At 47.5% G+C, this 24,978-nt stretch overlaps 1 protein-coding gene across 12 annotated transcripts in view; it reads left to right on the top strand.

The window, feature by feature from the left end:
- LOC126041462 (regulator of G-protein signaling 8) overlaps positions 1-24,422 on the top strand; it is a 29,175-nt gene extending 4,753 nt beyond the window's left edge. The window contains exons 1-7 of one of the 12 annotated variants that reach the window (XM_049807101.1): positions 1,885-1,999; positions 2,257-2,315; positions 3,803-4,336; positions 6,277-6,378; positions 7,314-7,378; positions 15,844-16,010; positions 17,758-24,422. In XM_049807101.1, coding sequence (XP_049663058.1) covers positions 4,311-4,336; positions 6,277-6,378; positions 7,314-7,378; positions 15,844-16,010; positions 17,758-17,940 — 543 coding nt within the window. In that variant the 5' untranslated portion in view covers positions 1,885-1,999; positions 2,257-2,315; positions 3,803-4,310 and the 3' untranslated portion in view covers positions 17,941-24,422. Of the gene's footprint in view, positions 1-1,435; positions 1,523-1,831; positions 2,000-2,200; positions 2,316-3,802; positions 4,337-6,276; positions 6,379-7,313; positions 7,379-15,843; positions 16,011-17,757 lie in introns of those variants that run through there. The other 11 variants (XM_049807102.1, XM_049807100.1, XM_049807098.1 and 8 more) reach the window with 11 other exon arrangements.
- The last annotated feature ends 556 nt before the right edge of the window (positions 24,423-24,978 follow it).

Below are 24,978 nucleotides of genomic sequence, written 5' to 3'. Positions count from 1 at the left end.
AATAGAAGCTACAGAGTAGTCAGAAGCAGGAGGGCTATTTTAGAAGGAATTTGCTATAAACCTCTTCTATTGCACGGAAGCTTTCTAAAATATTACGCTGTAAAAAATATAATTCTCTTTATCTGCAATTTAATTACATTTCCCATGGTGCTTCTGTCAACACTGTTCACTTATTTTTGTTCTCTATTAACTCACACCTGGCATAGGAAACTAGAAGAAAAAACAGTTGATCTTCAGAGTTACTTGTGGGTTGCTCTAGGATCTCACTGAGGTCATGAAGGGGTGTACTGATGTACTGGAGGAATAGGGACTGGGGGCTCTGTCCGTGCTGGTGATGACTATCAGATGGCACTGTATAAAACTGGTATAAAAGCAGGAGGAGGAGCAGGAGCACTCACATGGTCCTCTGATATATCTCATCCAGAGGTAGTGGATCAGAGTTTTTGATCTGTTTGAGACTGCAGCAGAGTCCAGCCATCTGAATAATGGGCTAGAATTATCTAGAGTTTTGTTGATTGAATGTTTGGTTGACCTCCCCCACCCTACAATGTCTGTGTGTGTAAATGAGATCTGAGGGATGTCCTGGAAGTATTATGAAAACACTGTCACTGGTGACATCCTGCGGTTGCCCAGAGAGAACCAGTAAGTGTGGAAACACATTAAAACAAAAATGACATGTTAGAAGTTAAACCCTTGGTGATGTTGTATTAAATTTGCCTTGGGTTTGGTGCAAGGGCTAAAGCTGACTGTTATTTAACTTGAACAAACCAGCCTGTCGTACCAGAGGCATAAGATGAACCTCAACCTTTGACCTTGGCTGAGAGGAGATTGTACCAGCCACGGTATTTTTTCAGTGCTTGTCTTCTGATAACTGGAGACATAATTAATCTGAGTCAGGATGACCTGGGCTTTGCAATGGGAGGATGAGAACAAGGCAAATATTTCCATGCTAAGTTGAGCTGTGAAGGAGGAGTATCCAAGACGATGCAGAGCTGGAATCATTGCTACAGTGCTACTAACCCCTGTGTTTTGCAGGACTCTGTCCTCCCCCAGGGATGTTGCCTGGTGATAATGTGCTATCTCAAGACATGCTTCCTGCTAGGCCCAGCAGTGTTTTAGCAGAGAAGAGGCAGGTGACCACAAGTTTCCAGGAAAAAGGCAATGACTTGTTTAACTGCAGAAGACTTTTTTAATTATTATTATTATTATTATTTATTTTTTTTTTTTTAGTCAGTCAACTTCATCAGGATCAAAAAAAGCAATGGAGATCCCATGGCTTGAGCTCTCAGTGAGTCAGTGACCCACATCAGTGCCTGTGCAGCCTGCGTGACACCCAGATGTTGTTACTGATGGCTGAGCTAAGCCTGCAGCTGGGGGGCTGCACTGCAGCCCCACCATGTAGGTGCCATGGGTTAGGTTGTTGTTAGAGTCACTGGAGTGCACTGGACACCCCATATACATCCTCTGGAGGATGGAGGTGTGGGTGCAGGAGAGAAAAGGGAATTGGAGGCTGTACCGTGGGGTAAGCACACCGACGGAGGTTTCAAGGAGACTGCTGTGGGGCAGGGAGCGAGCAGGACTGCACACATCTGGTGAGGGAAGGGGAGATGGATTAAAGGGGTCAATCACATCACTGACTTGCCAGGTGGATTTTTTCTTCTGTCATCCCATGCCTTGCAGTAAGGTACTCTCTTTCCTGTTAACGATTTCATTTGGCCCTGCTGACACCTGGGCTCTTTAATTAGAGTCTCCCATCCCTTCTGTCTGTGGCAACTCCTGACGATGCGAGGGCAGCAACCTTCCCTAAACCTCAGAGGAGCCGATTAAACGATGCAGGCGGATGCTTTATTCCAACATACCGAGGGTGACAACAGCGAGCGCTTTCGCAGGCATCCCCCCTCCCCGCCCCCAGATGCTCCCTGCCAGCCTTTGGCATCCACCGCCTGTGCGGAGCGGTCCCCCATCTCCAACGGGGGAGAAGCTGGGGTTTTGCTGCCAGGTGGGTGAGGAGGGGATGTGGCGAAATGTGCTGATCTGGTGGGCTCCTCGGCAGTGCCGCGGTGGGAGCTGGCTGCGCAGCGGAGCCCCAGCCTGCTGGGTTGAGGCTGCTGTAGGGTTTTGCTGGATGTGAGAGAGCTGCTCCGAGCTGCGCTGCTACTGCCCAGAGAGAGGTGGGGAGGGGAGGGGTGTCGAAGTGTGACTTTCACCCCGTGCAGGGGGTTGTCTCTGAAGAAGACAGCTCTGCTCTCTCCCCAGAGCCTCTTTGACCACGCTGTCGGCACAGACCCACCGGCAGAGAGGACAGGTCAAAGGCAGTGAGTATCTTTTTCTCTGTGTCTGTCTGTCTGCAGTGCCTCTGTGTTCATTTTTTTCTGGCTTTCTCTGCATGCGAATGGATGGTCTTAATCTCTTGAAGCCCCTGAGATCTCATAGTTTGTGTTTTGTTTTTTTTTTTAACCTTTGTGCTGCTAATTTTTTCTATTGGGATGGCTTCTTTATCTTCACTCAGGTGATCTCCGGGGGTGGTTTGATAACCTGAATGTCATAATCGCACCCCTCCCTTTCTGTCTCCCAAGGAGAAAAACCCCCAAAACACATCTGTGATGAGACTGGCAATTCTCCTTGACCGGGGTCCTTTCGTAGGAGGGGGAGGTAGGATGAATGATGGAGTGGGAGGCATAAAACCTCACCATGGACCCCTACTGGGATGCCTTTGCCAGATGCCACAGATTAGATTTCTGAAGTCATAAGTGACTGGCTTTATTTGCAATCAGAGGAAATATCCGTGGGTATGTCAACCTAGCAGTGGAATTGCCTCCGTGGGAAATACAGGTCTCTGCGTCCGTGAAGTCAGACAGACTTTGGGATCCCAGGGAAGTTCGGTGCTGCTCAGCTGTGCAGGTTGTTGCTGTGGGGGCTGGTGAGCTGGGGGGAGCGTGGGCAAGCAGAAGGCTGTTTCATAACAGTACCCCCAAAAGCAGGCTGCTAGAGGAGGCTGCAAGGAAGAGGGCACCTGGCTCCAATTTCAGCTGTCACTTCAGAGCAGCAGTGGGAAAGAGGAGTAGGTGCTGCTGGACTCTAGGAAATCATGTGCTGTGGCCCCACATGCGGGTGAGGCTGTTAATGAGGAAATTTAAAGGGGCTTAAGGAATTACAAGGATTGGTTTCAGTTAAAGCACATCGAAGCAGCCGGTCAGGGTAGAGATTAAGGAGATGCACTCACTGGCATGTAGCGCAATCCCAGTTCCATTAATTTAGTTGGCAAGAGGCTTTGTGCGTTTTTAATGTAATCAGGTTTTAAAAGGGCTGTTGCATTGGGCAGCCCAAGCTCTGGGATCTCCCCAGGCCCCAGCAGAGCAGGGTCCTGGGTCCTTTGCACACAGTCTCTGCTATCATCAGTTCCTTTGTCTCCTCCTCAGTTGTTCCCTCTGGGCAAGAGAACATGGAGGTTACTTGGAGCTTGGCCCCGTCCTCGCAAAGAAGAAACCTTTGCCCTTTGCTCGCCATACAGTCCTGCTCTCTGTCCCGTTGGTCTCCTGGCTGGTAGACCTTGCCTGTACTCTCTGATGTGAGACTTGTTCAACCAAGGCTCATGGGGACCCTGCCATTCCCTCCCTCCCTTTGTCCCTCCCTTCCTCCCTTTTGCAGACTGTGCATCTCCTCGGTGGCTTCCCACAGGCTCCCACCACCCTGAAAAGGAGATGCTTTCTTTGAGTTATTTCTGTGTGAGTGCTTGAGCCTGTGATCGTGAAAGGACCAGCATCTGCAGACGCGTGAAGTCCTCCTGTTATTTTATTTGCAGTGCCAGCTTTTCCATGATGCCTGGCCAGTAACATCAGCCATGACCTGGAGGGACAGGGACAAGAGGTAGTTTGGTCTTCTTAGCGAGGTCAGCCCGGAGCTCTGCCTGTTGAGGAGAGACCTTCAGAGGTGTTGAATGATGAGTGCGATAATGCCAACTCCTGCTGCTCTGTGGTGAGCTGTGACGCCAAACTCAAATCACTTTAGACCTGAAGCTGGACTTAACCTGCGGTCCTGGTCTTAGAAGGAAATGCTGTTTCTCCTCTGTGATCATCCCTCAACTCTGAACGTCTTCCATTGAAAAATTGACCTTCCGTTCTAGGAGGCAAGGATCAAATGGGTTGAGAACAACTGGCCATCCTTTTTTTTGCAGAGGATTCTTTGATACATTTTAAGTGCCAGGACATGAAACAGTAAATCCCTCCTTCCCGCACTCCTGCATCCTGCAAACAGCCCCGACTGCTGTCCAAGCCAGCCAGTTAAAGGGTTAACTATAACTGGATGCCTGAATGGCTGCCTTACTGATCCCATGGAGGTAACTGAAAAGACATGATGCATCCCTCACCCCTGCCCATCCTGTCGCTGTCTGCCTCATCCAGCGAGCCTTTCAGCTCACTGCGGTGTCCCCTCTTCCCTCCTGCCCTTCCCTTGCCTCTCTACCTCCTGCGGACCCGGTTTCTTTCCCCCTCTTTCTCCTGTGTCCTGTCTTGGAAGTCCTCGCCTAGAGATTGATGTTCCATGAGAGACAAGCTCCTTGCTCGTGGTGCAGCATCTCTGTCCCCCATACGCTCTGATTCCCTGCTGCAGTCCCTTGATCTCGGGCATCAGAGAGAAATCTGAGCAGCATTGCGGTAATGCATGTCACACCGCTTGCTGAGAAATTTGTGAGCTTGCTAGAACAAACAGTGCAGGGAAGATAAAGGTTGGGGGTAGGAGGTATCAGGAAAGGTACCAGAAAGACCTTAGAACTGACTTGGTGTCCGTTTGAGCACAGCAGGTCCAGCATGCTCAGCCAGAAACATGACACTTTGCACGCAGTATTTCTGCACTGATGTCTGAGGTTTATGTAACAGCATCCTGAGACCACCAGCCATGGGCCCATAGTTTGAGGCTGTGCAACAATTCCTGTGACTGAAGATCTCCAGGTTTTTGTGCTTGTTAAATGCTGCGAGCTGCCTGTGCTGCACCAGGGAGACACTCATTGCATTTAATTAACATTTAATTTGCTTTAAGATTACATTAAAATGTGCAATAATAGAAACTCTCTGAAGGGCAGGAGAAGAAGGGGGAAACAGGCGTGCTACAGATTGGCTCAGTCGCTGGTGCTGAAGTGTTCTGCAAGAATTACATATGGAAGAGAAAAATACTGTACTTCCCTCTGCAGTCACAGAAAGTGTTTGGCATCTGTCTGGCAGCAGGGCTCGGAGAAGGGCTTTCTCCAGCTCAGAAGCGGGTCCAGCAGCTGAGAAGTGGAGACTGGGTCACTAAATGCTCCTGCCATGGTCCAGAGGAGAGAATGGCCTCATTCCATGTCCAGGGAATCTAGCAGAAGGGATGCCCTTGGGCTTGGAGAAGCAAATCACAGGCTCTGCCCTTCTAGAGACCATGTAAAGCCACTAACGGGCACCTATGTGTCTTTGAGAGGAGATGATGCCAGTCCCATATAATGCATGTGTGTGTGGCGTTTCCCTCCCCCTTTGTGGTCCTCCCCGTCCTGGGGTTATGTAATGAAGGATGCTGCGGATCCGCCGGCTATCCCAGGAAGGGGCTGGCAAGGATGCGAGGGGCTGGCAGAGGAGCGAAGGCTCTGGGGCTGGATTGAAATTTAGAGGAAAAAAGCAATAAAGCCATTTTCCGCCTGGGTAAGCCTGTCAGGAAAGAGGCAGTTTTAGCCTGCTTATGTAACCCCGAATCTAAAGAAGCTGCTTGGGATCCTGGCTGGGCTCTCATGGCTCTGCAGCACAGGCTCACCTTGCAGGTGCCTTACTCCCTACTCCCTCTCTTCTTCCTCCAGCCCCCTCCTGCCCTCTAGCCCTGGTATTTGTGCTGGTTTTGGTGCCGCTAGATTGCGGTGACTGATTTCAGGTATTGCTGCCCTTTGCTCTACTTCCACACCTGACCTGAGCAGGTTTTTCCAAGAAACCATCCCAGAGTGCAGCCTTTAAAAACCTTTTTGCTGGTCAGAGCAGCTGAATGACTGTTGTGGGTGAGCCTTCAGCTGCTCTGGTGCTATGTCCATCCTTAGCATCTGCTTGGCATTTTACTGGAGATGTTTCAGGGTCCCTCCAACAGATGAGGGAACCAAGGACACAGGTCTGATGAGGCACAGAGTCATTGAGGATTTTTGGTTTGGTTTTGTTTTGTTTTTTGTTTCCCCCCCCCCCCCCCCCCCCCCCCCACTCTGGCTAGACTTATAATCGTCATCTTCTTTGGTTTTCCCCTGCTCACACCCCTGCTCCCCCACATCGACCACAGGAACAGAGGGATGAGGACTCGCCTGGGCTGCCTGTCTCACAAATCAGACTCATATAATGATTTCACAGCTATTCTTCCGGACAAGCCCAACCGGGCTTTGAAGTGAGTATAGCTGCAGCATCCCACCCCAACCCCATTTCTGTCCTTCCCCTCCCTGTCCACCCCCCCTCTAGTATTATCTTCCTTTGATTGTAATTTGTATAAGCTTTGACTAGTTCTTTTAGCCACAAGGAAGGAGGAAAACAAAACAGTGCTGACACAGCAGGAACAGCCTCAGAAAGTACCTGGATTATTGATACGAGTTCTCCCGTGAGACAGGACATGCGCACAGTCCCCACTGCTGTACATGGGACATGTCAGCATGTATTTGAGGATAATTTACCCCTCTGTCATCACAAATCAAAGCCTGAGCAGTTGACTCAGTAAAAGAGGTGACCAGCAATTTCGGGTCACAGTCCTCTTTAGCTAAGCCTTGCTATTAAACACTACCAAAAAGTCCTGAGTTAGTTTGCAGAATGCTTAAGGTAGATACTTTAGACAGTCCAGAGTCCTGGTTAGAGATGAGTGGGATGGGATTCATCTGATCACAAGTCACTGCTTGCATCTGAGCTAAGACTCTAACCTTCCCCTGAAAGTCAAGGAGAAATAAACACTTCTACAGGGGTGGGTTTAATTTCACTTGACTTTTGGCTTTTACAGTGTAAATGTCTACATCTGAACTTGTTTCTTGGACCTCTGCTTAGAGTCAATGAGGAAAAATTGATCCCTTTTTGGGTGTGATTCATCTGGCCTATTTTACCCACCTACCTGGGGATGTGAGATGAAGAGAGTCAAGTTCCTTCAAGTCCCCTGGTATCTCCTCACTGACTCTAAAGGGAGCCCAGGGTGACTTGCTGCTCACCTGGAGACCTGTACATTGTAGACCTCCAAAGTTAGGTGAGAAGAATTCCAGCCTTCCTCAGTGTCCTTGTCAAACAGCCCCAGAGGGGATCGGCAGCCATGGGTTGTCTGTAACTTGCCTCTTCCTTTTTTTACAGAAGACTGTCAACAGAAGAAGCAACAAGATGGGCAGACTCTTTTGATGTCCTTTTGTCCCATAAATGTGAGTAGAGATCAAATTCTACCTCCCCCCCCCGCCTCGTACCCTTAATTACTAGTTGTAGCTAAGGTAAACAAAGTATGCATTGCATAGCACAGGCATGGTCCCTTGGGTAGCTGCTTACTATCCACTAGGCAACGGTCACAGTCGTTTACGGGTAGGACTTGTCCTCAGGTTAAGAGGCAAGGCAGTGAGTTTCTGTGGGTTCCCTTCCTAGCTTTGCTCCCTTCCTAGCTTTGCTCTTGACTGGGTGATCACAACTGATAAAGTCATCAGCTCAAGGTCTAGCCTTCTCCAGCTCCTGGGGATGCTCTGGAGGCAGGACCCCAAGGCCGTAGCCATGCGTACCATCCTTTGGCATGTGCCCCTGGGTCCAGTCTTTCCGCACAAGCCAGTGGCAGATTCTCAGCTCTTTAAAGCCTGCTGAGATCCGTGATACCGCTTGTTTCCCTCTCCCTCCAGCTGTTCTGAGCTGCTGTGCAGCTACGCTGTGTCGAAGCGTAGCCTTTGCTGGGAGTGCTACAACACAACAGTGTATGTGGTTCAGTAACCTCGAACAACGTGCTCTGTAGAAGTTTCATGCGTGGTATCCCTTAGCAGGTTCTAATTTACAGTTACCAATGCAAATGTGAAAATTTCTCATCCAGAAACCTTATGCAAACGTATAATCAGCACACCTCGCTCCATTCAAGAGATTGTTATCGGTTCTGTTCAGAAAATATTATTCTGCTTCACCAACATTTTCATGCTGAGAAATTATAAACAAGACAGCAAAGTTCACAGTAAAGGTTCATTAGTGTGTTTCTACTGGAGAATAAATCAAGAGCAAGTCAAGGTTGGGGAAAAGTCAATGTGGGTGGTGAACTATTTTATTGCAGTAAGGAACTGTCTGGTTTTCTTAAGATACTCAGGTTTTTCCGCACTTATATTTTAAAATATAAGTGTAGAATTATATTATTGTTTTAATAATATAGTGTAATTTTGCTGGATTTCTGCTGAGATGACAACAGTTTTGGCAGGGAATTAAGTGACAACTTTAAACAGGCTGGCTGTCCAAGGCAGAAAAAGCAATATATAATTTTAGCAGCAGTATCTTGTTGAGATCATTGCTCTTGCAGCCAGTAGAAAAAAAATATACGTGATGTAGCTCGGTATGGCTAAGAGGGAACATTTCTTTTGTGGAAATTCAAAACAAGAAGGGAAAAATGTACCAAAGAGACTATAGGGTGCCTGGGTGATGGGGGAGGACAGGATATTCACATCAGTGTTACAATTCTGTACTCGAGCCCCTGTTCCTCCTTCACCAGTGTAAAAGCCGAAATTTTTCTTATTAGATACAGACTGCAGCAAAAGTGCTTTGGTGGTGCGAGTGAATTTACACATCTATGTACTGACATTATACAGACTGTTCCCTCTTCAGTTGACTGCTGCGAATGCTACATCAAACCTTAGTTCAATTATTTCATCCAACAGCCTCCACAAGAGTGTCTGATTTTATTAATAAATTAGCCTTATACTGTGATAAGTGAATTATCAGAATTTTTCCTGTCTCTAGAACAGAAAGGAATTCTGATAACTCTCTGGCACCTAATGAAAGATATTCAGTTCCTAATAGCAACAGAAGGTGATCTTTAAAATTTAAATTAATCTTTTTTTATCAGCAGTCACGGTGACATTGCCTGGTGATCAGTGAAAAAAAAAATTGTTGTTTAATAAACTACTTTCTAAACGAATATATTACAACTGCTCTGCACCTGAAGTTTCTGGAATTGCTAGCCTGGCAGTCAAGGGTCATAATGATGCAAATACAAAAAGTTCAGGTGAAACAGAAGTGTTATTTTAGTTACACCAGTTTAAAGGAGAAGAGCTCATAACCATAAAAGGAATGATATTGTAAAATCATTGTGTTTTCGCTTATGTATACTTGTATCCAAAACAGAGAAGAATTGCCAAAGATCTGCTATGAAAGCAGAAAAGGAGAGAGTTGCATTTTTGCTGTTAGAGATGTGCTGATGTTAGACAGGTAAGGAAGTCTTGTGCCTTATCTGACCAAAATTTGAGAATAAGAAAAGCAGTGCCTGGCCCGCCTGCATCTGCCTGTAGTGAAGCTGCCAGCTAATATTCTACTTTTAGTGCCAAGAGAAGGACAGAACTGTCTCAGTCTAATTTCTCTGTGACTGCCCAGGTGAACAATATTAGACAGAGAAAATTCAAATTCATGCTTGGGGGCATGGGCTAAGCACCAGCTGTGCTCAGAGAGAATTTCCCCTGGGGCTTACAGCACCAGCAGGTAGACTGCTGCTTGACATCTGACATAAACTCTTTCTTCACTAGATGGACAGTTCTTCTATTTCGGAAGGGAGATTGTGATGCTGATTTCAGGGGGTTGAGTGGCCCTTTCTGCTGTGGTCAGATGTTATGGTGGTTTTGGGTCCCTTCCAGCCAACCTGTTCTTTGGGGGGAAAAAACCCCAGAATGCTCAAGTAGGACTCAGGAGCTGGATGTAGCAGCTGAAAATGGGGCAGTCTTTGTGGGTAGTATTGCAAGGGGTTGGACAGATGCAAAAAAGAGCTCCAAGGAGCAAGAAAGTGGATCGGAGCTCCCTAAAAGATTCTGAGGTGCCAAGGTGAGCAGGCTGCCCTTGTACACTGAGGAGGCTCGCAGGGCTGCAGTACTCTTTCTGGGAAAGGCAAACAACTTGTACTCTTCCTATTTTCATGAGTCTCCAAAAGGTTTCTGAATGGAAGTGACGTGAACAGGTGTCATGCCTGATAGAGACTCTATGGAGAGAGTCGTCATGCTCACTTTTGTCAAATATCCCTTGGAGTGTGTTGGCCCTGTGGAGCCCCCCCTTCCCTCTCCCCCCATTGTTTTATTGAATGACGTACGTAATTGTTTGATCTGTACGTAACGTTTGATCCTGACATGCTGCTGTCTGGCAGCATCTTGAGTGGAGGATTGAAAACCCCTGGGTTTTGAAGCAGTTGTGTGTCTCCAGAGATTCCCAGGCTGGGCAATGCCCTTCTCTATAGAGAGTGGTCTGATTTGGATTAATTCCCCAGCCATTTAAAGAACAATTTGTGTTGACATTAGCACGAGATTGTGAGTAGGAAAGGCAGACGGGCTCTCTGTCACACCCCCACCTTCCTTTTGCACTGGCGCTGGGACTTCAGCATCCCTCAGCCTCGCCCTTGTAAAGGAACCAGTGCTGAATGGCAGGATGCAGCTCAGTTGTGTTTCATTGGCAGCCCCAAATGAATAGGTCAGTGCAAAGGTATCCGACTTGTTTTTGCTAATAGGTGAAGCAGATCAAATTGAAACCATAGAGTCAGGCAGTCGATCCCCTTTTTACAGCAGGAGCCTTGCCTGAGCTCACTGCAAGAGACGCAAGCACAGCGTAGCAGCGTTCCCTTGGGTCAGGGCTTCTGAAAGTGGCAAGCAACAGGAGAGAGGAGTTTGATCCTACTTTCAGCAGAAAATCGAGAGAGTAAGAGACAGATCGTATGTAGCATGCTTCAGGGCACTCAGGGAGCAAAAGCAGTGGTTTTAACATGCTAGATTTTGGCATCTTTTCCCATTTTGTGCCAGTGTGGATTAGCGATGGCTCCCAGGGAAGTGGAGCTCAGTGTGGTCCATAGAGTGTGTGTGCATGCATGTGAGTAACTGAGGAGTAATCCCCGCTCTGTACCCATGCCCAGGAGGTACAGGCTGGTCAGCCAGATGGAGATTTCATTTGACAGGCTGCTGGAGGGAGATACAAGCAATGGCATGTCTCATTCTGCATCCCTTGCAGGGCTGGACACATGGCTTGTCATTTGTCCAGAATCCAGCAGGACAGTCTGTCCTCAATCTTTAGTCACTTTTCAACGGAGCATTCGACGCAGAAAACCTTTGTGCTGAATTTCCATTTTTATCTCAAGGATGATGTTTTTTTCTCCTCACTGCACCATTTTTGGGTTTTTTTTTGTGATCTCTGTGCCCTTCTGGCCAAACTTTATTGTTGTCCTCCTCCTTCTGTTGTCTACACATTGCTCCTCTTCCTACACAGCACAGGAATATCTCAACCTACTCCTAGTTCTTTCTAAGCCAGAACAGCATTAGCATTAGCATTGTGCTGGTGACAGGCAGCCAACATTCAACGAAGCAATGCTAAGCAGCAGTAAGAGCATGTACATATGCTAGACAGAGCATTGTGGCCTTGTCTCTTCAGCCCTGGACCCAACATGCTCCATAGAGCCAATCCATTCATCTACCAGCCATAAGGACTCTACCTTTATTCCCTACATGAAGTGCTGATCGCCCCGATGGCATGAAACGCATACATTAATTAGATGATTGTTGATCGCTTTCTTCCTCTGACAGTGGCTAATGCTTGGTTATTAAGCTGTCTGCCTGAATGATCTAAGCCACTAATCTGGGCTCTTCCTCGTGTTGCTGAAGCTTGCCTTAGTTAAGACCTGTGTGGTGTTTTATGCTAACCAGTTCAGTCCCTTCTTCAACAGCCCTTCTTGCTGGAAAGGATCCGCTCTCCATGGCCTGAAAAACATTTGAATGGGATGTCAGGAGCATCTGAGTCCCGTTCCTCACATAGTCATTGACCTGCCTGGCAGTCCTCATCTATAAAACACAAATTCTTGTTGTTGTCTGATTTGTGAGTGACCCGCAGCATTACAGCTGTACGGTGCGCTGCAAGGTCTTGGGATGGGGTAATGTATAAATACTTGCACAATCCTTCCTGGCAATCCTCTTGTGCATTCCCTTGGTCTATTTGAACAGAGAGCAAGGCATTTTGAAGCTTATATTTACACTTCAAAAGTAAAAAGCAAATGTCTTCTGCTCCTCTGTCAGACTCTTGACACTCAGTAGAAGAGCTCCATTTCTTTGCCTTCATCCTATCTGCTCCATCAGTACTGATTTACTCCTTTGGCTTCAAGCAAGGCTCACTGCTCGAGTCAAATTCATGAATAAGTGTCCAATAGTTGTCTTGAAGGGCTGTGCATCTATACCAGTACATCTCTGTCTTCTTGAATGGCCAAGCCTTTAGACTACACATTTTATGGGTTTCTTGTGCTGCCTCATCTGAAGACTTCTAACCCTGCTTTTAATTGCTGTGGGTTTTCTGTATAGCATCCCTTTGGAATTGCACTTCTTGGGTGCTCCGACCATCTTCCAGGATATTTCAGGAGGGTGACTCAGTCGGTGATGCTCTCCTGCTCATATCACACTGCAATCCAGTGCTGGTTGCCCCAGCAAAAAAGCTGTCCAGCTGGGTGGGATGAGCTTTGAAGCTGATCCTTCATGAGCCATGCTTTCTTGATAACCATCATGTGCAGGAGGAGATTAAAGTCAACATCTAGGTCAAATACCAGCTCTGGTGGTGGCAGTCCCCATACCTAATTGCCCTCCTGCCCTTTCAATCAGATTTGTCATTGTTCCATGATAAACTTGTGGGCAGTGATTTACTACTGCACAAGTCATCTGGGCTCCCATCTCTAACCTCCGTCTGCCAAGCGCAGCTGTAAATTCTGGCAGGCAGTCAAAGGCTAAGGATGAAATCTGTGGAGAGCCAGGCAGCCTCGAGTCAAGGATGACCTCTCCCGCATCCAAGGCCTCCCCTGCAAGGTCCTCCCAGGTCCAGCCTCATCACTCCCGCTCCTCAAAGGCTGTGAGGAGGGCATGACAGGAATATATAAAGAAGTGGAGAACAGCCAGACACTATTATTTATGTATCTGCTGTCTAAACTTACTTCAGGATAAAAAGGATCTGCTTGACGTGAGAGCAGGAGGCAGAGCATATGGAAACCTCCTGGTCCCAGGAGGGACCTGCTCCAGCTGCTCTCTGGGGCAGGGCTGAAGCAGACACCTTTCTCACCTCGTCAATCATGATGTCCCCTTCTTTTAGCAGGTATTATATTTTGCAGGTATTATATTTGCCACACAACGCTGCTATTTCTGCAAGTGATCCTCTGTCAGTGCTGGGGCTCTGGGGCTGTTTTAGAGGAAAGGGGAGGAGGGGGAAAAGACAAGGACAGAGAAAGGGGAGCAAGACGTCTGCAGGGACACACAGCAGAGACTGTATAGTTATAGCAGTGTGCTTGGGTGCTGGAATATTTCACATTAAATGTCCTAGGAGCTGATGATATATAAAATGACATACATCTCGGGGAACTGCTGCTTTCTCCCTTTGTACTTTCTTCTTTCTGAAACCTGTCAGCCTGCTGTTATGTCCTCTCCTTTTCCTCCTGCAAAGACTCCCTGCTCTATTCTCAAGTCCTCCACTTGCTCCCACACAGGCCCTGTGAATTTTATAGACATTAAGGTGGGCACAGGTTTTGAAAATTTTTTCTGTATCCTAGATTTCAGGAAGGGGAGCAGCCCTAAAACATCTTTCTCATTCACCATATTTATCAATCTACAGAGAGGCTCAAAGCAGCCACAGGTAGCGTGACCCTGACAGGTACCCTGCTGCTGGAGATGCCTTTGGCACTCTCTGCTCTGCAGGCTTCTCCAGGGCTAATGTCATGTTATTGAACCCACAATTTGCACTAATTGCTCTGCAGTGCTCATGGACAAGAGCCCTCACTTTGCCCACAATAGCAGTCCAAAACCTTGATGATCTTCTCCTACAAGTGCATTAATTAAGAAGTGACTGGACGAGTTGGTATGATAGAGCTATTTCTCACCCTCCTGGGGCTGACAGAAGAAGCAAGAAGTAGCTGAGATGGGACGTGCCAGTTTTACTTGCTGATCGCTATGCCCTTTGCAATGCAGACTGCTGATGGAGCAGTTAGCAGTGCAGAGCCCGTTAGTGAGGGAGCTTTGAGAAACATAGAGTGGAGAGGTTTAGCCTGTAGTTTGGTCCTGTCTGGCCTAATATATTTTCTGCCTTTCCCTTTGAGAATCTGGGCAGTCAGACATCTCTGCTGACTTACGTGCAGCCAGAAATAGGATTGTTATTTGCTGTTCAACACCTGGGGCCATTTCTTAGGGCTTGAGGCGCAGGACCTAGAACTGAAAAATATCTCCATGTCCTAAGTTATTACTGGAAACAAGAGAAGCAGGAGTAAGATTAGGACACACAAGGGAGAAAAAGGGCAGTGTTACATTGCTGCTTCTCCTCGCGTACCTGGTGTGAGCAAGAAAATAAGGACAAAGCTGCAAGGGAGTTTGTGATGGCTCCTGTGACATGGCCAGCCCCTGTCCCTGGTGGGCCTGTGTTTGCTGTGGACATGTGAAAATGACCTGCACCAAGCATCAGACATCACCCCTTGGGCTGCGTCCCAGCTCCCGTGCACCCTGCCGCTGGAGGAAGGAGGGAAGGCAGCACTGCCGAGATCTCCTACAGCAGAAAGGGGGCAGGTTGAGCCCCCAAACCACAGCATTTTCAGGAGTTCAGGTCCTACAAACCCTCATCTTTGTCCGTCCCTGCCAGGCACACATGCACTTGCTCCTCTCATCCTTTTGGGGAGTCTGACCTTGCCAAATGCATTCCCGATTCCATCAATATTTTTAGACACTTGCTTGGAAGTAGCCAGTGCTGACTCAGGAGGTTTCCAGTCATGAACTACGAATACTCAGACCCTGTAGAAAAAGACCAGGAAAAGTTAGAAACATGTTACTGGAAAAAAAAAAAAATTAGGAGCCAAATTTATCCCAAGGCTAAAGGAAGGATAAAGGGCATGTGTGAAACCTTCAGCTACTTCAACTCTGCTGGTGCCATTCAGGGAAAGGAAATAAAAAACAATAGTAGTGTCCATAAATACACCAGGCAGGGGTTTAAGAGGACACAGATTGCCTAATAAATTTTTCCATATTTCTAATCTGCCCCAGCTGACTCAGATTACGTTACTGAAATGTCACAATTGCTAAGCATTAACAAGTGATAAGAACACTTTTACCACCAACTAGACAAGTAGTAATTATGCCATGTCCTTTCCCTCTCCCCTTTATTGTAGCTGTAACAGACTCTCCAAGATCCTTCCTCTGGTTAAGTAAGACCTAAAAATACGTCACAAGGTGATATAGCAAAGTGACAGAAAACATAGGAGATAAGTCCACAGATACTATGTTTTGTTAAAGGTTTTTCTTAATGACAGATAGGACATTACAAAGCTTTGCATTAACATGCACAAGAAGCTGTGGCAAAAAAAAAGTACTGCTGAAGCTTGATGTTTTCAAGAGGAACTTTTCAAAGGTTAGGTGCCCCAATCTCAAAGAAGGCTTTTTGTCACATTAGCTGGAAAAACGCTTTTTCAGAGCAACAGCAAATGATGTTTGGCTTTGTGGCAGCTCACTAGAGTCCAGCTGATGCAATGGTGTAAGTTATGGATGCATCCTGGCATCGCGGACCTTGGGAGAAAAATCAAAGGGCCTTTGGTAGGCAGGGGTGGATGGAAGGATGTCTGTTAAAGAGACTGCTCCTTGCCCTCTTCCTCCTCCTGTTGTAACTCCCTGTGTGTTTCTTGCAGATGGGTTGGCCGCTTTCCGTGCTTTCCTGAAGACAGAGTTCAGCGAGGAAAACCTGGAGTTCTGGCTTGCCTGCGAGGACTTCAAGAAGACCCGCTCGGCAGCCAAGCTGGCCTCCAAGGCTCAGCGGATCTTTGAGGAGTTCATCGATGTGCAGGCTCCTCGAGAGGTGGGTATGCCAGCACCCCAGGCAGGCAGAGCATCCCTGTGGGGTGGGGAACAGGTCCGTCTCCCCCAGCTGGGACCTGCGGGGTGCCAGGGGGCTGGAGAGCTCGCCCTCCCCTCCCAGAGGGGATGATGAGGAGTGGATAAGGAGGATGGGAATACCATCCTGCCTGCTATAGCTGCGTCTGCTCACGGTGACTCATCCCCTGGTGAGGGCAACTACTTCGATGATACTGAATTAGTCACAGCCAGTGAGTTCGGTGGCAACTGCAACCTACATTTCCTAACCTCCATCAGTTTCCTAGGAGTATTTCACCTTGCTCCTCTCATTTACTATTAATCCCTGAGCAGGCTATTGGGCTCATTTCTCGCAGGACATTTTGCATAGAAGCATCCCACAAATGACTAACTTGTTGACTTTCCAGGGAGGCATGTTTATCTCCTGGCTAACTCCCAACTCAATTAGACCTCCTAAAAGATGCGAGCAATAACTCAGAGCTGAACAAAAAGTGCAGTCACAACCCAAAGCCTGGATTTAAGTCTTCTTTCAAGTACTGACAGGTTGAGGCAACTGTCAGATCCTGCGTTGCGACATTGGGTTGCGTTATTGTATTCATAATGCCATCAGGAGGGTGCTTACTTGCACCTGCTCTCCCATGGTGGTCCTCCTGCTAGATTGCACGGGTGCTTGCCACAATACAGGTGCCTGCGAGGGGATCCCTCTAAAAGGGCTCTCTTTACTCCATCTTTGAACTAGGAAGGCTATTGCAAGGCCACTGAGAAGCACCCAGATTTACACCAAGGGCTGTGGACATCTCAGGGCCCGCTTCAATCTGCGTTGCCCCCAGTGAGCATCTTCCTGCTGTTATTCGTGAAGCTGGGTGGGATTTTTTAAGGACTGCAGGGCTGAATCTGGATTAGAAATGTGAGCACAGGTTGGATGGGGTCTTTCCTAAAATTTGGTCCTGTTGTCTTAATTTTGGCGTACTAGAATGTGAAATGACCCCTAAGTGACACAGGGAGCGAATCTATATTGCTGTCATCTGAGTTAAGGTAGACAGCTTTACTTTCTAGACTCCTTTAAGTTTGGACACAGGGTTAGTAACAACAAATAACATCTTTTCAGCCAGGTTTTAAACCGTAACCCTAACAAACGCTGACTGCTTTGCTAGGGAAAGAAAACAGGAAAACTCACCTTGTTGGCTTTGCAAACAAATGGCAGTCATAACATCAGAGTGGTTTATTTTTTCAAGTCCCTGCTTGAGATACTGTAACACAAAGCTGTTATGGGAAAAATCAAACAATTTATTTTATAACAACAAAGTTTAAAAACATTTAATAAGAGCATACTAATGGTTTAAACCCATCTAAAAGTTCATTCACCCTTATATCAGGCATGTAGTGCAGAATAAAGGCACTAGAGAAATCTTGGTAGACAGGAGAGAGGTTAGGCTGAGTCAGCAATTTTAGATGTGCTACATAAACCTGTGCTTAAGAGCCTGAATAAAAGCCATTTGATTTCAAAAGTGCTCAGATCACTATAAATCTAGTTCAACTTTTCCAAATTTGGGGCAGGATTTTTAACACTGGATTGCTAAACCCCGCAGAGTTTGGGGGGCTGTTGAGGCATGGACGAGGGTAGGACCTTGGTTCTGCTGCTGCTTTTACAGCCACGGCTGAGACAAAATGTGCCATTTGAAGCAGGCAAACTGGTCACTCAGTACCAAACTCTCTTCTGCTACTTTTCCCAGGTGAACATAGACTTCCAGACACGGGAGCTGACAAGAAGAAATATGCAGGAGCCCTCCCTCTCTTGCTTTGACCAAGCTCAGGGGAAGGTGCACAGCCTGATGGAGAAAGACTCTTACCCCAGGTTCCTGAGATCCAAAATTTACACAGACCTGCTGTCTCAAACCCAGAGGAGGCTAAGCTAGAGCAGCGATGGGGCCCTCAGAAACCACGTGCTTCCCACAACAGCCAAAACCCATGTCTAAATGTGAAACTTTCTTGGTGTTAAAAGCAGTGGGAATGAGAAAAGAGGGAGAAGAGGAGGCTTCCAGAGCATGATCCAGATGTGGTATTAGGACTCTCTGAGTTTCTGCACTTTTTTTTGGTTAGCGGTAGCATCTTGCAGTTGTTGCCTCTCTCTAGCACAAAACCATAATCCTCTCTAGTCATGGGGTCATCTGTTGGGAAAGCAGGTTTCCTTTAAAACTACTACATTGGTTTGTGTGTAAATAACACCACTGCACCTTTCCATCCTTCCAGATGTGTCCCTGGCTCTCACCTCTCCCCTGTGTTTGGAAGGGCCCTAAGGGCAGTTCCGAAACTTGTGAAGCCAAGTCCGGTCCAAAGCATTGTCTCCCACACTGGCTGCTGGGGTCCAGATCCAGAGACTGAGGGGAGGTAGAGAGGGCAAAGACACATGATTCATGCTGCTTCCCGGCATGTAAACCATACCAGCGAACTCAGCTCACCTTTGCATTTGGGTTCCACACCTTATGACACCAGCTGCTACCCTGTCACAGCCCCTTATTTTTCAGGGATGGAGACTAAGAGTTATTTTCTGTATGACAGTTAAGGAGCTGAGTTTTTCTCGTGAGGAAGGTAATCCCAAAAGCTCTCACTAGACCTGGTCAGGCGAGTCTTCTAGTGAGAAGGATTGTTTTTCATTAACATTATTTAATTGTACTGTAGTTCAGCCTCAGGACCCCAGTTGTTGTTCAGGCTTCATTGTACTAGGCACCGTACCAAAACCTAACACAAAGAGACTCCTGGCCGCCAGAGACATTAACAGGCTTGGTGGCTTCTCGGGAACAACCTGCCAGCTGTCAGGAAAGAGTCAAGAGAAGGAATGTCCCATCTGCCCCATGCTGAGATCTAAGAAGAGCACAAGACCTGTCTGCTATGGCAGATAGCATTTTTCATGTAGTACCTGACCAGCGCACGGCAGGGAGAGGTAACGTGAAAAATCACAATTATATTTTTGTTATTTACTGATTATTGACTGTTGTTACCTACCGATGTTCCACTGTGGGTTCAATGCCATGTGAAGAACTACTTAAAGACACGGACCCTCTTGCATGGTGCTTGCTTAAAACCAGGACGCAGGGAAGCATGCAGTGAGCAGGACGAGCGTCTGGGTGTGAAGTGGTGTGAAGGGTACTTTGGCCGTGTTCCCATAGCCTGGATAGCCAGCTGCAGGAGAAGACTCTGTGCAGATGGCAGTTGTATAGCACCTCCTCTGTGCTGTGCAGTAATACTTACCGTCTGAAGGCCCCATTTCTATGGCATTGCTGTTCCAGCTTATCGGCTGTCAGATTCTTGCAATATTTTCTAGTGGAGAAGCAGACAGCCTGTCTGTGGATTTGAGCCTACAGACCAGAGGTCTATTTTCTTAGTTTTATGAAGGCCTGGAAAGTGACCCCATGGATCTTTTCCTTCTCTGAATCACCCACGGATCAGAGGCTGTAAACTTCTGCTCTAGTTGAGAGCGGTGGGTAGGTTTGATACATCAGAAAGCTGGTGATGAAGGTTTAGTGTAATGGGGTGCAAAGTAGGTAGACTGAATTCTACAGCTAAGTATAACATGTTTGGAATGAGACACAAAAAACCTGCTTGGATATTAAAAGTTACTGTCCACATATTAGGTAGGAAGCAGGTTTTGAGGCTTTTTGTAAGGATGCTGCACAGGGCATTAGAACAAATAGGTTTAGGATCAAGATAGGGATGGTAAGCATGTTTGTTTTATTTTGGAGGTGTGTTCCTGTGGTCTCTAAGACACTAAAGTCTAAATACGGTGCAAGTGCAAAATTTATGTTCAGTAGGGAAACCTGCTTTTCAGTACCTGGTTGGTCAGCTCTAGAATTCTCCAGTTGTTCTGTAGGAAAAGATCAGTGAAAGATGGGCACTGAAAAGTGCCCCAGATTCATCCAAGGGGTCTACATCATGCAGTGGCTCAACCAGTTGTGAGTTTAGCTGTTCATGAGCCCACAGCTTGACGGCAAACAAGGTACCTGGCAAAGAAGATCTAGTAGGACAGGTCTCTGGGGAGACTTGTGCAATGTTCTGGAAGGAGTCAAAGACAGAAGCAACGGATATAGATTCATGCATCTAGTGGCTGCCCCTCAGGGTATCGGGGCTCTAGGAAGTGGAGCAGAGTCACATCACCTATACAGCCCCCTCCTGCTATAGGTGAAAGGGAAGGAGGAGGGCAAATCACCCCACATTGCAGTGAAACACTTTCAATGCTTGACCTGCAAGGGAGGATGCAAAGCCACTGACTGTGAGGAGGGGCTGGAATAACTCTCCTTTCCAAGAAACGCTATGTCTACTACACCTGCATAACACAGGATGGACTGGGATCTCTCAGGGGCATGCATTGCTTTGGCTGAAATAGTTCCCCTTGAGATGGCCTGTGGTGCCAGTTGTACCCAGTGTCACTGCAACTGCAAAATGGCACAGCGACCGGTGATCCAACCGCTGCAACGTGGCAGCTCAGCTTCCCAATGCTGCGTTGCCAAACAAGCTGTGTAGCAAGGGATGACAGGAGGCCACCTCATCTGGCCCTGCCTTCCTCCGTTTCAGCCTCCTTTTGACTGCACATACAAAAAGCATCCCAGTGCTGCCCTGGATGTAAGAGACAGCAGTCTTAGGCAGTCATTGCGTTCAAAGAGAAGGCAGAAAGCCACGGTAGCTGCCTTGTGGTGTTTCTCTTAAAGCCACCGATAAACCTTCTGAGTGGACCTGGATGATGCTGACCTCTAGTGCCAGCTGACGCATCCCAGACAAGGGTTTTTCAGCAAAGTGCCCTGCAGCCACCCATGGCAGTGAGGGTCACGGAGACAACCAGGCAATGGGGAAACAGCAGAACCAAGATGTTTTTGTCGAGGAATGAGGAACAGATACTCAGAAGTGTGGACAATTCCCAAGCTTCCCTGATGACTACAAAGGCTGGTCCTGTTTGGAGTGTGACTCCAGAAAACGCAGTATGTAACATCTGTCAGCAAGCTCCTCCAGCGTTGGTGCTGTCATCCTTTCAGTTTGTGTCAGAACTCATGGAAAAAACTTCAAAGTAGCCAACACCCTGTAAAAACCAAGCTCCCCTCTCTCCTCTTGACCTGGGGAATTGCTTTGAGTGGGTGCATTCAGAACTGCCATTGCTGCAGTGGTGACAGGAACTGTATTCACATGCCGGCTGATGTAGGAGAAGTGTTTTGCCAATTAAATTGGTGCCAGATATATCCTCCATGGGAAACATCCTAGAGCACAGAGTGGAGCACAAGTATTGTCTGAGGCATGTAAGTCTATCACAGTTATTTTTGTTGCTGCTCTTACAGTTTGTCTCTCCTGAAGGGAAGCAGACTCGTTATTTAAAGTAATTTAAAAAAAACAAAACAAAACCAAGAAATTGGCACCAGCTGCTTCTTTTATGCCAAATGTCAGTCTGAAGTGAATTAAAATAGGCAGCTTATAGCTCTTCCCCTTAAACCATGGGCTGATTAAGGAAATAACGATGGAACCAAAGCTTCGGAAAGCACTGAGTGATGACTAATCCCTATCAAGGACAAATATCCTATCTTTGATTCATCTCTTACTGATGTGAAAGGGTTATTCATAACTTATAACCCCATTTCCCCTCTCCACAAGCACACACCTCCAAAAATTTCCTCCTGTTTCAAGTGATGTCAGAGTGTGCCATCACATGAAGAGAGGAAAAAAAAAAAAAAAATTGTTTCCCTCAGCTCCTTTTATTCTGTTTTCGCTGGCCTGTATCCAGTCAGCTCTCAAGTCCTTTGACAGCAAAAGGGAAAAAGAGTTTACAAATTGCCTTTCCCTTTTCTATAAGCTTCAGGTGTTGTTAACTCCAGAAGCAGATGCATAAGCCCAATCTGCTTTGAGTTTCTTTTTCCTGCTTTGGCCAGGTTTGGGATGATTTCCATCACTTTTACTGGACTTGTTAATGTGCTGATGGGTCCCAGCCCTCCACGCTGGGAAGGTGTGAAGGGCAAAGTCCAGCTAGGCTAAGCAGGGGAGGGAAATAGGAGTGTGTGTGTGTCTGTGGGAGTGGATGGGTGGGAGTGCATGTGACTTCATGTGTACGTTATTTAGTGTCTCCTACTAGAGAAGCTTTTCTGAGACATAGATGTGCATGTTAAAATAGGAGAATTAGGCATAAATGACATAAAATGAGATTTTTAGCCAGTGTTGTGTTTGCCTTGTGTGTAAGTTTGACTAGTAATAAGAGACGTAAAACTCTGCGCGGCTTCCAGTTACCCATAAGAGCACATGTATCAAACTGAACTGAATGTTCACTGATAGACACAAAACCAAAATGTTTACAGCATTCAGAGCAATAGCAAAGCATACCTCATGCCAGTCCTGGAGTGCCTCTCACCTGTCAGTGCAAGCTCTCCCCTCCCTGGGGGCCTCTTGCTTCTCCCTCCAAACCCCTCTCTCCTTCTCAGTCCTGTCCTTGTGGGCTTCCCTCTTCTTCCTCCTTTCGGTTTCCCCCCTGAAGCACTCCTGTCCATGCCAGCCTTCCTCTCCACCAGCACTGTTTGTCCCCATATACCTGAGCCTGGGTCTCACATAACCTCCTCCCATGCCCTCCTGTTTGCACACCCTCCATCCCCATATATCCCTCCCCTCTTCTTTGCCTTTTACTTCCCCAGACACTTGTTTCTGGTCTTGCCATCTCTCTCCTACATACCTCCTACTGTCACTATAAAGCTCCTAGTAGCTATTCCTCGCCCATTATATAAGAAGAAAACGCTTCACATCATTTCTGCATTATCTTTCTTTCCTGCGGCTGCTGCAGTTGTCTTCTTCCTTGCTACTGTGTTTTCTCCAGCATCAAAGCATTATATCACAAAACAGGCATTAAAGCACGTTTTGCTGCTAGATCAGAATGCTTTTCTCTTCCACGCACCCCTTGGGCTTTGCAGAGGCTCGTCTTGTCCCCAGTATCATGTCGTCTTCTTCCATCCACGCTCCACGTGCTGCGCTTGTGGCAGGGGCTGGCTAGTTGAGAGGGCAGCCGTGCTGCAGAGAGGCAGCGGCTGCTTCAGCAGGATCACAGCTGTGCTTCCTCTTGGCTTTCTGATATAAAAAAAAAAGAGTGTAAATAAAGGTGTGTGTGTTGTATTTGCTTAGTAAAGTCAGTCGTTCTGCTCTGTGCCTCCTCTTGGTTTTACTGGAGGGATGTATCTCTAATTGGAGACTGCAGTAAACTTAACTGGAGTTCAGGGAACTGAGGGCATGGGAGGGAGGTGGCAAAAGGGGATGAGCTTATTACCAAAACCCCCAATGTTTCTGGCAAAAAGGCACAGAAGAAAAGGCAGTGCCTGCTTCTGGAGGGACCTGGTGTGAGGTATGGGGACCAGCCCCAGCATGAATTGCTTGTCTCCAGTAGCCCCACAACTCCCAGTTTGCATCCTGCGGTGCATGCCCCAGGCTGGATCTAAAACATGACAGATGAGGAGCTGCTCGGCTTTGCATTTATAGTGTAGATAACAGCGTTATCCTAAGAGAAATGTCTTCATGTTGCTCTATCAGTGCCCGCAGTCACCAGTTAAGAAGCAATGAGGGGGAGGAGGCATCTTGTGTTGTGTTTACTTATGCAGTCCTCTGCGGGATTACTGGTAATGAAGAGAGCAGGGTACAGTACTCCCTGGGGTAGATCCCCCTTCCCTAAAAACTATGACTGAAGTATCTCATCCTCCTATAACCTCTCTTCCCCGCCCCCCCCCCCCCCCCCCCCAAGCAACCCAAATCAGACACGCAGAGTTCAGATTTTTCTTTAAGCTTTCTGGCACCTCCATCTTCAGTGGGTTGGCAGTGTCCCACTGGCAGGAAGGGGCCTTGAGGATCTGACTCCAAACCCAAGCACCGAATAAGGCTGTCTTAAATAATAAAGATGGCTTGTTCCTTGGGAAACATGCTTGTGGGTGGCTCCGGAGAGATTTAGGAGGACATTAAAGTAGGGAGTAAACTCAGAAGTGAGCCACCAGGTAGCTCACTTAAGAGCTTAAAAGACCAGCTCTTTTAAGACCTTCCCTATGCCATGTTTTTATTTTCATTAGGTCCTGATGCTGTAACTGCCTCCACAGTGTCTGGGTGCTGCTGGTGTTGGTAGATAACAGCAGGAGCTGTTCGGGCAGTACACGTGGGTTGTTCAGTCTGATTCCTTCCCGTTCAGGGGAAGGCATGGGCTCGAGTTCGGTTTGACCTTCCTTCTGCATTACCTGCTCATTTCCTAGGCTCACCTTCCCCTATGAGGCTGGAGAAGCTCCTCAGCCATACCAGCTGTCTGACCGGCGATGATATCCCCCCTAAGTTGTGTCACCACATTGTAAAGTGTTACTCACCTGTACTGTATAGAGACCGTGAGGACGTAATAAACAGCCTGAGACTAGTTACTCTCTGCCTGAGTGTCTGAAAAGATGCGAGTCGAGCACATTTTCCTGCGTGGAAAGTGGGAACTGTGGGCCCAGGGATGGAGGGGTATCTCCTAGCAGAATTGCTGAGGAGGAAAAGGGTGGGAGAAACCTGTGCTTTCTTGGACCCTGCCCTCATCCTTCTGTGTGCTGGTTTCACTGGTGCAGACATGCTGGATGGGACAGTGAAGAAGGGACCTGTTAAAGCTAAGCAGTCAGTCTCCTCTGTTGAGGCAATTTAGAACCAGTCCCCCTGGAGGTGCGGTTTGGGGAGATGAGTCAGAAATATTGTCACTAGGATCTAGGAGACTATAAGGAAGGTAAAGCTGAAGAGCCTTCCACCAGTGCATTGCTGTCCTTTTCTGGGTACACCCCACTGCTGCCTGTGATGGATTGCCTACCCCAAAACCAAGGACCTGAGCACAAGCGGTGTCAGGAGCAGCCGTTCTTGGAGAAGGCTGCAGCAAAGCTTCAGCGAGGGGCTGCTGGCGTCTGCCTGGGGAGTAGCCGTGGCCGGAGCCGAGCAGAAGCGCT

This window comes from Accipiter gentilis, chromosome 8 (genome assembly GCF_929443795.1).
Source record: "Accipiter gentilis chromosome 8, bAccGen1.1, whole genome shotgun sequence".
Classification (NCBI taxonomy): Eukaryota; Metazoa; Chordata; class Aves; order Accipitriformes; family Accipitridae; genus Astur; species Astur gentilis.
The sequence above is the reverse complement of the archived record's forward strand: the minus strand, read 5'-3'. Positions and strand labels throughout refer to the sequence as shown.